The sequence below is a fragment of the Malaclemys terrapin genome, chromosome 1 (genome assembly GCF_027887155.1).
Source record: "Malaclemys terrapin pileata isolate rMalTer1 chromosome 1, rMalTer1.hap1, whole genome shotgun sequence".
NCBI classification, from domain to species: Eukaryota; Metazoa; Chordata; order Testudines; family Emydidae; genus Malaclemys; species Malaclemys terrapin.
Genome location: NC_071505.1, coordinates 325,370,825 through 325,385,058, shown reverse-complemented (window position 1 = coordinate 325,385,058; position 14,234 = coordinate 325,370,825). Strand labels below are relative to the sequence as shown.

General features: G+C 46.8%; 1 protein-coding gene across 2 annotated transcripts in view; it reads left to right on the top strand.

Annotated features, from left to right (window-relative positions):
* Positions 1 to 14,234, top strand: part of PANX1 (pannexin 1) — a 48,504-nt gene continuing 34,270 nt past the window's right edge. For both annotated transcript variants that reach the window (XM_054015635.1, XM_054015636.1), the window contains exon 1: positions 1 to 1,036. In XM_054015635.1, coding sequence (XP_053871610.1) covers positions 856 to 1,036 — 181 coding nt within the window. In that variant the 5' untranslated portion in view covers positions 1 to 855. The remainder of the gene's footprint in view (positions 1,037 to 14,234) is intronic.

Genomic DNA, 14,234 nt, shown 5'->3' with positions numbered 1-14,234 from the left:
GCTCCCACTACTATAAGCCAAGAGTAACTTCACTGAAATCAGGGGAAACTACCTTGGCTTAAAAGCAGTGTGACTGGAGCATCAGGCCCATTGGCCTCTGATACTGCTTCTTTCTATATGCACAATTTCCCCCCAAACGATATGACAGGCAGAGAGACCCTCCTCCATTACCACAAGGAGGAAGATTCATAAGATTGTTTGGGTGGAGGGATGGGGCTTTGAGCACCCACATCATCAACCCAGAAGCTCCTAAGTTAGGGTAAGATGACCAGACAGCAAGTGTGAAAAATCGGCACGGGGGTGGGGGTAATAAGAGCTTATATAAGAAAAAGACCCAAAAATCGGGACTGTCCCTATAAAATCGGGACATCTGGTCACCCTAAACTAGGGCCACAGGGACAGTGCTAGGGTTTGGACCAGATATTGGCCTCAGCCACTCCTGGGTGGACCCAATCCTGCCACCGCCCCTACCCGTGCGCCCAGCCAGCAGGGCCCAATCCTGCCACCGCCCCCCCTTTCTGAGGGTCACAGCCTGAGCTACCCCCGGTTCCCGCTGCCCGCCGCGGGGCAGAGCCCGGCCCCGCCTCCTTCCCGCGCTGGGCCGGCTGCGGCGCAAGGTCCCGAGACCCGAGCGCGCTGCCTGGGGAGGGGGAGGCGCCGCCGCGGCCCCACTCGGAGGTGCGGGAGACGCGAGCCAGACAAAGAGCGAGCGCGGGGCGGGGAGCCGGGCGCTGCAGCTGCCGGCGCCTCGGGCCGCCGGGGGCAGGCGCGAGCAGGAAGCAAAGCGAAAGGAGCGGGGCAGGCTGCGTGCCGGGCGCTCCGGGCGCCCCCTGTCCGGCCCGACCCGCGCTCGCCATGGCCATCGCCCACATCGCCACCGAGTACGTCTTCTCCGACTTCCTGCTGAAGGAGCCCTCCGAGCCCAAGTACAAAGGGCTGCGGCTGGAGCTGGCGCTGGACAAGCTGGTCACCTGCATCGCCGTGGGGCTGCCCCTGCTGCTCATCTCGCTGGCCTTCGCGCAGGAGATCTCCATAGGTAACCGCGTCCCCCGCCGGGCCAGCCCCGCCGCCTGGCGCTTTGCCCCGGTCTCGGCCGGGCAGCGGCGCTCGCAGCCCCGCCGCGGCTTCCCCGGCCCGACCCGCGCACGCCTCGCCCTGCTGAGCGGCTGGGCGGAGCCCGGCTGCATTGTCAAGGCTGCGGGAACTTGCTTGGCCCTTCGGAAACCGTGTGTGTGTGTGGACTGCTCTGGGTTATGCTGGGTCTGATGGTCCTGCTGACCAAGGGTTCAATACCAAGCCACTTGCCTTCCTGTCTGCAACAGATTTGGGTTTGTCTTTATATTAAGGGGCGAGTCACACAGGTCAGCAGAGAATCTGAACTGGCAACAGAAAAAAGAACAGGAGTACTTGTGGCACCTTAGAGCCTAACCAATTTATTTGAGCATAAGCTTTTGTGGGCTACAGTCCACTTCTTCGGATGCATAGAATGAAACATATATTGAGGAGATATATATATACACATACAGAGAGCATGAAAAGGTGTGTATATATATCTCCTCAATATATATTCCATTCCATGCATCCGAAGAAGTGGGCTGTAGCCCCAGAAAGCTTATGCTCAAATAAATTGGTTAGGCTCTAAGGTGCCACAAGTACTCCTGTTCTTTTTGCGGATACAGACTAACACGGCTGCTACTCTGAAACATGGCAACAGAAAATGTGGCTCCCAAAAGGACAAGAATTCCTTACTTTTGCTAGGAACCCGTCAGTGGATTTTGGGGAATAATGTTATTCAGACAGTTCGTCTTTCCTGACGTACTGCACGCACTGGTGATGTCTAACTAATAATAATTAAGCGCCGAGTTTATTTCATACAAATTGTATCCAGCGCCATAGATTCGCTGGTCAGAGTAAACACGCGCTGTATAAAATTAAAGTATCCTTCCTAAGGAAATAACGGGAGGAGAGAGAAACCAAAAACATCTATGTATCACAATAGGGAACTGAGCAGTTTCTTTGTTACTGACTGCACCAAGATGTGAGACTGTTCAGGGAGCATGGGAGAGGAATGTATCTGAATAATTAAAAAAAAAAACTAATAGCCTGGCTTTGATGTAAATAGGTGTGGATGACTACAGGTGCACTGCACTTCAGGCTTAAGAAAATGCTGATAGAAATGTCATTTTTAAGGAATATGGTGAAATTTTTGGCTTGTCAGCCTTTGCATTCTTCCATTAAGATACTCAGTTTTCCACTTCCTACACTGATACGTTTTTGTCATTCAGAAGGACTGAAGGTTACAAAAGGGAAGCGGTGAGTGATTCTGACACAGATTTGGGGGTTGTGGTGGATAATCAGCTGAACATGTGATGGTTTGACCAAAAGAGCTAATGCAGTTCTGGGATGCCTACATAGGGGAATCTCAAGCAGGAGTAGGGAGGTTATTTTATAGAATCATAGAATCATAGAATATCAGAGTTGGAAGGGACCTCAAGAGGTCATCTAGTCCAACCCCCTGCTCAAAGCAGGACCAATTCCCAGCTAAATCATCCCAGCCAGGGCTTTGTCAAGCCGGGCCTTAAAAACCTCCAAGGAAGGAGACTCCACCACCTCCCTAGGTAACGCATTCCAGTGTTTCACCACCCTCCTAGTGAAATAGTTTTTCCTGATATCCAACCTGGACCTCCCCCACTGCAACTTGAGACCATTGCTCCTTGTTCTGTCATCTGCCACCACTGAGAACAGCCGAGCTCCATCCTCTTTGGAACCCCCCTTCAGGTAGTTGAAGGCTGCTATCAAATCCCCCCTCATTCTTCTCTTCTGGAGACTAAACAATCCCAGTTCTCTCAGCCTCTCCTCATAAGTCATGTGCTCCAGACCCCTAATCATTTTTGTTGCCCTCCGCTGGACTCTTTCCAATTTTTCCACATCCTTCTTGTAATGTGGGGCCCAAAACTGGACACAGTACTCCAGATGAGGCCTCACCAATGTCGAATAAAGGGGAACGATCACGTTCCTCGATCTGCTGGCAATGCCCCTACTTATACAGCCCAAAATGCCGTTAGCCTTCTTGGCAACAAGAGCACACTGTTGACTCATATCCAGCTTCTCGTCCACTGTGACCCCTAGGTCCTTTTCAGCAGAACTGCTACCTAGCCATTTGGTCCCTAGTCTGTAGCAGTGCATGGGATTCTTCCGTCCTAAGTGCAGGACTCTGCACTTGTCCTTGTTGAACCTCATCAGGTTTTTTTCTGCCCAATCCTCTAATTTGTCTAGGTCCCTCTGTATCCGATCCCTACCCTCTAGTGTATCTACCACGCCTCCTAGTTTAGTGTCATCTGCAAACTTGCTGAGAGTGCAGTCCACACCATCCTCCAGATCATTAATAAAGATATTAAACAAAACCGGCCCTGTATTTATCTCTGTATTTGGCACTGGTGCAACCACTGCTGGAATACTGTGTCCAGTTCTGGTGTGCACAATTTAAGAAAGATATTGATACATTGAAGAGTGTTCAGAGAAGAGTCACAAGACTGATTAAAGGATTATAAAACATGTCTTATAGTGATAGACTCAAGGACCTCAATCTATTTAGCTTAACAAAAAGAAGGTTAAGAAATGACTTGGTTGTAGACTGTAAGTATCAACATGGGGAACAAATAGTTAATAATGGGCACTTCAATCTAGCAGAGAAAGGTAGAGCATGATCCAATCATTGGAAGTTGCAGCTAGACAAATTGAGACTGGATATAAGGCATACCTTTTAAATGGTGAGAGTAATTAATGATTAACAATATACTAAGTGTCCTGGTGTTTTTCTAAAAGCTTTTTCTAAAAGCTATCCTCTAGGAATTATTTTGGGAAAGTTCTATGTCTGTGCTATACAGGCGGTGAGACCAGGTGATCACCGGATCCGTTCTGGCCTTATAATCTCTGAACTGGGTACATCAATTCACATGCAGGATTCTCATTGTATTCAATAGGTGTTCCATGTATATGACGCCTGGAGATGGTCCATAATTTACACACTGACGGAGGCACACATGGGGCTTTATTACGCTGCTGAAGAAGAAAGTTTATCTAATATTTGTGCATATCTCAGACACTTGAATGTGTGCCCATGTCTGTTTCAATAGATGACAATCTAGATATGTTGTAATCTCTGCTCCTTTGTTTTCTTTCAGTTTAATTCAACTATAATACTTTATTGTGCTCACACTTGGAAAAAATATTGTAAATTTGATTTACAGCCTTATTAAATCTCCCTGTTGGACTTTGGTAAACTGTCATGGGTATTTTTATGACCTTCATTACTGTGGTATCTGTGCATCTCACAATCATAGAACTGGAAGGGACCTTGAGAGGTCATCTAGTTCAGTCATCTGAACTCAAGGCAGGACTAAGTATTATCTATACCATCCATGACAGGTGTTTGTCCAACCTGCTCTTAAAAATCCCCAATGATGGAGATTCCACAACGGCCATAGGCAATTTATTCCAGTGCTTAACCACTCTGACAGTTAGGAAGTTTTTCCTAATGTCCATCCTAAACCACCCTGGCTGCAATTTAAGCCCGTTGCTGCTTGTCCTCTCTTCAGAGGTTAAGAAGAACAATTCTTCTCCCTCCTCCTTGTAACAACGTTTTATGTACTTGAAAACTGTTATCATGTCCCCTCTCGGTCTTTTCTTCTCCAGACTAAACAAACTCATTTTTTTCAATCTTTCCTCATAAGTCATGTTTTCTAGACCTTTAATCATTTTTTTGCTCTTCTCTGGACTTTCTCCACAATCTTTAACATATTTATCCTCACAACTCCCCTCTGAGACAGAGAAGTGCTAATATCCCCATTTTACAGATAGCCTCTCTGTGCATCAGTTCCCTAAGGCCCACATCCTCAAAGGTATTTAGGCACTTAACTCCCATTAAAATCAATGGTAGTTAAGTGCTTATTTACCTTTGAGGATCTGAGCCTTAAGTGGCTTACCCAAGGTCTGTGATGGAGCAGGGAAGCTGGGTCTCCCAAGTCCTATGCTCGCATTTTAACCACTGGACCATCGTCTCGCTTTTATGTTTCATCCTAATCGGTGACTCTCCATACTTTCATTGTCTGTCATTAATGTAATATTCTTCTGAACAAGATTGTAGTAGTGCAGTGCGCTGAAGTAACTACCACCTCTTTTTTTTTTAACAACACACTATCTGCTGTTGATTTCTACAGGCGCCATGTTACTGTCCTCATTGAATGAAATGTTGCTCAGATTGATGAAAGGGCAACAGATATGTAATCTATTCATTTATAATAGTTGGCTATGAAGGGCTATATTGTGTCTTTATAACTCAGTCCTGACTAGATAGATAGAGCTGAAACACCCGGATGGGAGCTCAGCAAGGGATTTCACCATGGGGAGACACAATCCATCCCTGAACTTCCAGATAAGCATGCTACCCCTAGTCCTGTGCTTAGCCTGCTCTAGTCCTTCTTCTCTTCCTTTGAGGAGATTTCTCTTCCTGGGGTATGCACAGAGGGATCAGTCTCTCTTGTCCCTCAAATGCAGTGACTATGGCTGGCCATTGGCAGGGCTTCATTGGGGAAAGGTTTTGTGCCTCCCCCAACATCGCCCCACAAGGGCAAGTTGCAATCTAGTCTTAAGCAAAGCTGTTAATTGGACAAACTTGTGTTCAGTTACTGGTAACAGTTGAAGGCCTGATCCTGCAAATGCACATGTGAGTAACTTTACTCCTGTGAGTAGTCCCACTGAAAGTCAGTGGACCCACTCACGGTACTAAGCACTCTGCCCCTAGGCTTTAGTCAGTATAATGTCCTAAGTGGGCCATAAGCCTGAGCCTTCTAGAAAGTCACTCTAGCTTTAGTGGCGAAAGGACTAGCTATTCTGTCTGTTTTTAGAACTAGAAGTCACCAAATTAAATTAATAGGCAGCTAGTTTAAAACAAACAAAAGGAAGTATTTCTTCACACAATGCACAGTCAACCTGTGGAACTCTTTGCCAGAGGATGTTGTAAAGGTGAAGACTATAATAGGGCTCAAAAAAGAACTAGATAAGTTCATGAAGGATAATTCATCAATGGCTCTTAGCCAGGATGGGCAGGGATGGTGTCTCTATACTCTGTTTGCCAGAAGCTGGGAATGGGCGACAGGGGATGGATTCCTTGTTGATTATCTGTTCTATTCATTTCCTTTGAAGCACCTGGCATTGGCCACTGTCGGAAGACAGGATATTGGGCTAGATGGATCTTTGGTCTGACCCAGTATGGTCATTCTTATGTCCTTTTCTCTGGTATAGCCCTGGTCTACATTTAAAATTTAGTTCGACTTAGATCTCTTAGAGGTGTGAAAAATTCACACTACATAGCGCTTAATTAAGCCAGCCTAGACCCTGGTGTAGACACGGCTAGGTCGACAGAAGAATTCTTCCAGTAACCTAGCTGCCACCACACTGGGAGGTGGTTTACTAGAGCGATTGAAAGCCCCCTTCCATTGATGTAGAAAGTGTCTACACTATGGTGCTGCAGCAGCAGAGCTGCAGCTATGTAGCTGTAGCACCATGAGTGGCAGGTATAATAGGCCAGGGGAGGCTAAGTCCTGGTGCAGCTGCTGCCGACCCGCTGCTGGACACCTGGGCTACGGTGGCCCTTACTCTGCTGCTGCCTGCCTGCCACTGCTCGCCTTGTCCCTCCTCCTTGTGGGGGTGGGAGAGAACACAACGAGCCAGCAGTGGGCGGAGCAGGTGGGAGTGAGGTGGCTCACTCGACCTGTGCTGGGGTGGGGAGGCAGCTTGGCCTGGTGCTCGGCGGGGCTGGGGCCTAGCCCGTCCGGGGGGCAGCTCAGCCCGGCTGAGCCAGCGGCTCAGCCCAGCATCCCGGCTTGGGAGGAGGGGGACAGCAGCTTGGCCCGGCGCTTGCCGGGGCCGGCACTTGGCCCATCTGGGGGCGGGGGCATCTCAGCCTGGCACTTGGCCTATCCAGGGGGCAGCTTAGCCCAGTGACTCGAGGGGGCCAGCAGCTGGGGGGGAGGGGCCAGCGGCATGGCTGGGACCAGACTGGCACTGGGGTTGGCGGCCTGGCATGACTGGGGTGGGCAGGCCACAGGGCTCCTCAGTTGTGGGGGCGCCCTCAGGGCTCCTGTTATGGGGGGGCTCCGGCATGTGGGAGGGCGGGGCCTTGGTGGAAGGGGCGTGGCCATTGGGCTAGCTTCCCCAAAGCGGGGGTTCACCCTCTGCCCATGTGTAGCACCCATAGTGTAGTGATGGCCTGGTGTCAGTGAACAAGTGTATTTAGTAAATTCAGGTCAAATTTCCCATTGAAGTCAGTATTTTCTGAAGAAATTGTATTATTTGAGAATATTAATCTGGCTCCTGCATTACAAAGGTCAAGATTTCTGATTGTCTCACAGATTTCCCAGAATTAGGGATCCTGCGTCATAAGAAAATTTTATGTATTGTTTATTTGAAGTTTGAAATGGACAGATCTATATGTCAGAACAAGGCAGCTCACAAACATGCTTCATGGGTTCATATTTTCAACCTCCTTTTCAAGATTCTTTAAGTGATAATATTCTACTTCTTTATTCATAGAATATTAGGATTGCAAGAGACCTCAGGAGGTCATCTAGTCCAATCCCCTGCTCAAAGCATTATCAACACCAACTAAATCATCCCAGCCAGGGCTTTGTCAAACCGGGCCATCAAAACCTCTAAGGATGGAGATTCCACCACCTCCCCAGGTAACCCATTCCAGTGCTTCACCACCCTCCTAGTGAAATAGTGTTTCCTGTAAGCCAACCTAGACCTCCCCCACTGCAACTTGAGACCATTGGTTCTTGTTCTGTCATCTGCCACCACTGAGAACAGCCTAGCTCCATCCTCTTTGGAACCCCCCTTCAGGTAGCTATCAAATCCCCTCTCACTCTTCTCTTCTGCAGACTAAATAACCCCAGTTCCCTCAGCCTCTCCTCATAAGTCATGTGCCCCAACCCCCTAATCATTTTCGTTGCCCTCCGCTGGACTCTCTCCAATTTGTCCACATTCCTTCTGTAATGGGGGACCAAAACTGGATGCAGTACTCCAGGTGTGGCCTCACCAATGCTGAATAGAGGAGAATAATCACTTCCCTCGATCTGCTGGCAATGCTCCCACTAATACAGCCGAATATGCCATTGGCCTTCTTGGCAACAAGGGCACATTGCTGACCCATATCCAGCTACTTGTCCACTGTAATCCCCAGGTCCTTTTCTGCAGAACTGTTGCTTAGCCAGTCAGTCCCCAGCCTGTGGCGGTGCATGGGATTCTTCCGTCCTAAGTGCAGGACTCTGCACCTTGTTGAACCTCATCAGATTTCTTTTGGCCCAGTCCTCCAATTTGTCTAGGTCACTCTGGACCCTATCCCTACCTTCCAGCATATCTACCTCTCCCCCCAGCTTAGTGTCATCTGCGAATTTGCTGAGGGTGCAATTCACCCCATCAGCCAGATCATTAATAAAGATTTTGAACAAAACCATCCCCAGGACTGACCCCTGGAGCACTCTGCTTGATACCGGCTGCCAACTAGACATCGAGCCGTTGATCACTACCCGTTGAGCCCAACAAGCTAGCCAGCTTTCTATCCACCTTATAGTCCATTAATCCAATCCATACTTCTTTAACTTGCTGGCAAGAATATTGTGGGAGATATATCACATCCACCACTTTCCCCATATCTACAGAGCCACTTATCTCATCATAGAAGGCAATCCGGTTGGTCAGGCATGACTTGCTCTTGGTGAATCCATGTTGACTGTTTTTGATCACCTTCCTCTCCTTCAAGTGTTTCAAAATGGATTCATTCAGGACCTGCTCCATGATTTTGCTGGGGACTGAAGTGAGGCTGACCAGTTTGTAGTTCCCCGGGTTCTCCTTCTTCCCTTTTTAAAATATGGGCACTATATTTGCCTTTTTCCAATCATCTGGGATCTCCCCCGTTAGCCACAAATTTTCAAAGATAATGGCCAATGGCTCTGCAATCACATCATCCAACTCCCTCAGCACCCTGGGATGCATTAGATCTGGACCCATGGACTTGTGCATGTCCAACTTTTCTAAATAGTCCTTAACCTGTTTCTTTCACCACTGAGGGCTGCTCACCTCCTCCCCATACTGTGTTGCCCAGTGCAGCAGTCTGGGAGCTGACCTTGTCTGTGAAGACCGAGGCAAAAAAAACATTGAGTTCTTCAGCTTTTTCCACATCATCTGTCACTATGTTGCCTCTCGCATTCAGTAAGGGTCCCACACATACCTGTAGAAACGCTTCTTGTTACCCTTCACATCCTTTGCTAACTGCATCGCCAATCGTGCCTTGGCCTTCCTGATTACACCCCTGCATGCTCTAGCAACAATTTTATACTCCTCCCTAGTCATCTGTCCAAATTTCCAGTTCTTGTAAGCTTCTTTTTTGAGTTTAAGCTCACTGAAGCTTTCACCGTTAAGCCACGCAGGTCACCTGCCATATTTGTTATGGTTTCTGCACATCGGGATGGTTTGTTCCTGTGCCCTCAATAAGGCTTCTTTAAAATACAGCCAGCTCTCCTGGACTCCTTCCCCCCTCATATTAGCCTCCCACAGGATCCTGCCTATCAGTTCCCTAAGGGAGTCTAAGTCTGCTTTTCTGAAGTCCAGGGTCTGTATTTTGCTACTCTCTTTTCTTCCTTTTGTCAGGATCCTGAATTCAACCATCTCATGGTCATTGCTAACTAGGTTGCCACCCACTTCTACTTCCCCTACCAATTCTTTCCTGTTTGTAAGCAGCAGTTCAAGAGGAGCATGGCCCCTAGTTGGTTCCTCCAGCACTTGTACCAGGAAGTTGTCCCCAACACTCTCCAAAAACTTCCTGGATTGTCTGTGCACTGCTGTATTGCTTTCCCAGCAGATGTCAGGGTGATTGAAGTCCCCCATTAGAACCAGAGCCTGTGATCTGGAAACTTCAATTAGTTGTCTGAAGAAAGCCTCATCTACTTCATCCTTCTGATCCAGTGGTCTATAGCACACGCCCACCACAACATCACCCTTGTTGCTCTCACCTCTAAACTTAAACCAAAGACGCTAAGCAGACTTTTCTCCAGTTTCATACTGGAGCTCTGAGCAATCATACATCTTACATACAATGAAACTCCTCCACCTTTCCTCCTGTACCTGTCCTTCCTGAACAGTTTATACCCATCCATGACAGTGCGCCAGTCGTGTGAACGTCCCTCACCAAGTTTCTGTTATTCCAGTCACATTATAGTTCCTTGATTTGTGCCAGGACCTCCAATTCTTCCTGCTTGTTTCCCAGGCTTCTTGCGTTCGTGTACATGCACCTAAGATAACTAGCCGATTGCCCTACTTTCTCAGTATGAATCAGGAAGCTTCCCGTCTTGTACCCTCCTCCTTGTGTTTCCTCCTGGTATCCCACTTACCTCTGGGCTTAGGTCACCATCCCCCGGCAAACCTAGTTTAAAGCTCTCCTCACTAGGTTAGCAAGCCTGCCTGTGAAGATGGTCTGCCCTCTCTTCGTTAGGTGGATCCCATCTCTTCCTAGCAATCCTTCTTCCCGGAACAACATCCCATGGTCAAAGAATCCAAAGCCCTCTCTCTGACACCACCTCCGTAACTACGCATTCACCTCCCTACCTGAGCCTTTTCCTTCAACAGGGAGGATGGATGAGAACACGACTTGCACCTCAAATTCCTTTATCCTTCTTCCCATTCTTGCTATTTTAACAGCAGATTCTTTTAATTTCCAAGAAATGACTGAGGGGCTTTCCAAGTCCTAAGAATAACATTAACTTACAGTTTACAAAGTATGTAGTTTTTGGTTACACAATGTATGGCAGAGTCTGCTTAAGTATTATTATCCACCTCTGCAGATTAGGAAACTGCATTAGAAAAAAGGTTTATTCCAAAAGTAGCCTGTATCAGTGGGTGCCTCAGTTCTGGGTCCCCAGCTTTAGACTTCTTGAGCCTAAATTTCCTTAGAGGTTTTTAAGGTCAGGCTTGACAAAGCCCTGCTGGGATGATTTACTTGAGGATTGGCCCTGCTTTGAGCTGGGGGTTGGACTAGATGACCTCCTGAGGTCCCTTCCAACCCTGATATTCTATGATTCTAAGTGTTGAGCAACCACAGCTCAATCTGTAATCAATGAGAGCCTGAATTAGACTTTGAATTCAATGGCGAGCCTCTGCAGAAATTGAAGTATTGGGGGATGTACTCATAGTGCTCACTTGTGTTGCCTAGCAGGTGGACTGCCATACTCTGTTCCAGTTGCAGCTCTTCCGGTCTGTGTGGCTTTATTCCTAAGAATAATGAGTTGTAATAATCAAGAAGTCATAAACACACGAGTTAGAGTCACCATGACTAGGTCTGAGTCTGACAGGATGAGGCAAAGTTTTCTTACCAGTCACAGATTGAAGAGAGATGTACTTGTTCCTGAAATCCATTTATTCATGCTTTCCCTGGTTTTAAACACTTTGAGGGACATCCTGCTCCTCTCCTATTTCAAGGGGGACCCTTTTCAGGAGATTGCATGGGGGGTGGGTATAGGTGGGATGGAGGATTTGCCACTACATAGATCCTCCTGCTCCTCTTCTCCTGTAGAGAGAACTCTAGGATGGTGGAGTCTACTTCAGTCATTAGGCTGGAGTAGTGGCTACAGATCGATTTCCCCTCCTGGTCTGCAGTCTTTGGGGAAGAATTCCTTTTCTTCATTCCTTCCATGCAGAGAACCCCAGTTCACAAAACAGTTGCATAGGATGATTGCTGGAGAGAGTGGTCCCACAATGGCTGCTGAAATTAATGGCAAAACTCACATCTACTTCAGTGGAAAAATGATTTGGCCCCAAGCACACAAACGTATATAAAATACATCCCTCAGTGTGAAAATAATCTGAATATATAATAATTGAAATTATAAAACTACACGGACAAAGCAAATATTAGCTTGATCACCAACATTCTATGCTCAGGTGATATTATTGATCCTTGGAATTCTAAGAATCCAAAGGAAACACTTGGCTTTTGATTCTCTGAATGGAAGAATTCTGGTTTTAAATGAACCATTTTATAATACAAGGTTCTCTGATGTGGTGATACTGCATGGTATCATAACCTGTTGGTGTGTTAATATTGAACAGTTGTCACAGCTACCTCCCCAAGTCTTATTGCTTAAGTAACTGAAGTTACTTAATTGAATGAACTGAACTATTTTAATATTGAATTTCTCTGAAGGAACATAATTCTGTGAGTGCTCATTCAGGAAAACTAGTACTGGATTCAAACGTTTCCTTGTGCGACTATTCTTGGATTGTTTAAAAATTCAGTGCTGCCAAAATGGGAGACATGGTAAGATCCTATTTCAGCTCTGAAGAAGAGTAATAGAATATTTAAAATAGAAAGGATTAGCTAGCTGTGAAAGCAATGCGAGCGATGAGTCAGAACATGAAAATAGCTGTACAGGAGGGTACAGGATTTGCTTTCCAGAGGAGTCGGAGTGTTATGCAGTCATAGGAATTGCCCTCCATGCTGAGTGCCCTCACAAATTCCATATCCTCAAAGCAGGAGACTCCCAGTGTGAAGGTGGCCACTTGAGCTCATGCTGAATGGTGCCTTCAGTTAATCAGCCTTGAACAGTGCTTTGGTCAGTGAGTTTTACGTGGAATGCAGGGGAGAGAATGGTATGACAACACCTCATCCCTGTGCTGATGCAGCTCGTTTGAGTCGTCAACTTGCCAAGTGAAGACTCAGATGCATCCCATTCAAACTTTGCTGGGTGGACAGTGGAAAATGGCCTCCCATCTACGCTTCACTTCAGGCTGGCCTGCAGCAATGTGAGTGGGAAGGAGAAAGGGTGCGCTGCTAAGGGATAAGCTTAACCTTTGCCCACCTTTTGCTGCTCTGGGTCTCAGTAGTGCTCAGTAGTTGGCCTCTGTGCTGATAGAGAAAAGCCACTTCAGTAGTAACCCCTGAAGATGGCGGGGAAAGGAAAGGAAAGGCAGACACACACAAATGAGTTTAAAGCCCAGCTGCTGATCCCCTGATGCCCTCATGGCAAGAAAGCATTTCCCATGAGATTATCCCTGTGAGCAGAATGTTTAAAATACAGTAATTAACCACGGCTTACTGTGGGAGTTGGTAAGTGGAAAGAATATAAGCAAAATAAGCAATAAGCTAGAGAGAGGAGGAAAAATTTCTACCTCATTGCCTCAGTACTTGGGAGCTGAGGCTTTAAAGTTTCAGCCAATGGTTGTACGTGGCTCATATAGTACTGGTCACAATTAATATTCTGATCTTTGTAATATAAAATAAATATGTATAATAAGAAATACCTTAGAAACCTTTTCTAGACACCCAGAAAGAGGCAATGAAGAGGTAGACAAAATAATGCAAATAACCCAGATACGATCTTGCTGTAGACTTGGGTTAAACCCTGATTGTGTTTGGTTGGTAGCCATGGTAGGAGCAAATATACTTACCTACAGGAAAATCCACCCACACACTCAGCTATCAAAACCAACAGAGTACAACACAGTAAATTCCCTTCTCTTCTGTTTACATTCTTGTACTATGCCTATCACTATGAGGAGTGCTAAATTGTGCTGCGCTTATAGGGCCAGATTGTTCCTTGCCTAGGGCTGTACAAGGATTTGGGGGATGTGGGTGAATGTGAATGAAGTCTTGTCCCACATAGTACCCTTCATAGAGGCCAGACACCAGTCACTGTGCTCAGGGTGTCATGCTCTCCACGAGGCAGGCTGATGGCAGAGCTGATCCTCCATGTGGTGAGGGAATAAATGGCACATTGTGTACCCTGCAAGAAGGTATCACAGTGGCTGCTATGACCCATGATTCTCTGGTGTCCCTGGAGGCACTGTGCCAGAATAAATACCTTCAGGTTCTCTTGGTAGGGCAGTGCACCTTTTCACCCTTTCTATTATGGAGCTATGCCTTTAAGCATAATCTAGCCCAAAGTGTGTAAATATGCCCCAGTTTTTTTTTTTATCCAAGTTACTCACGCTTCTAAACAAAGATTGGACTCAAGCCCTAAAGAAGGGGAAAAAGCCATTCTAGGACCAACCTATTAGACATGCACTAAGAAACAATTCGGTCTTTGGACTGGGTTAGGCTGTTTTTTCTACAGTCACACACATCTGTTGTCCTAGCACACAAGGAGGCCATTAATGAAGCCACAACTTTGTCTTGTTAAAAT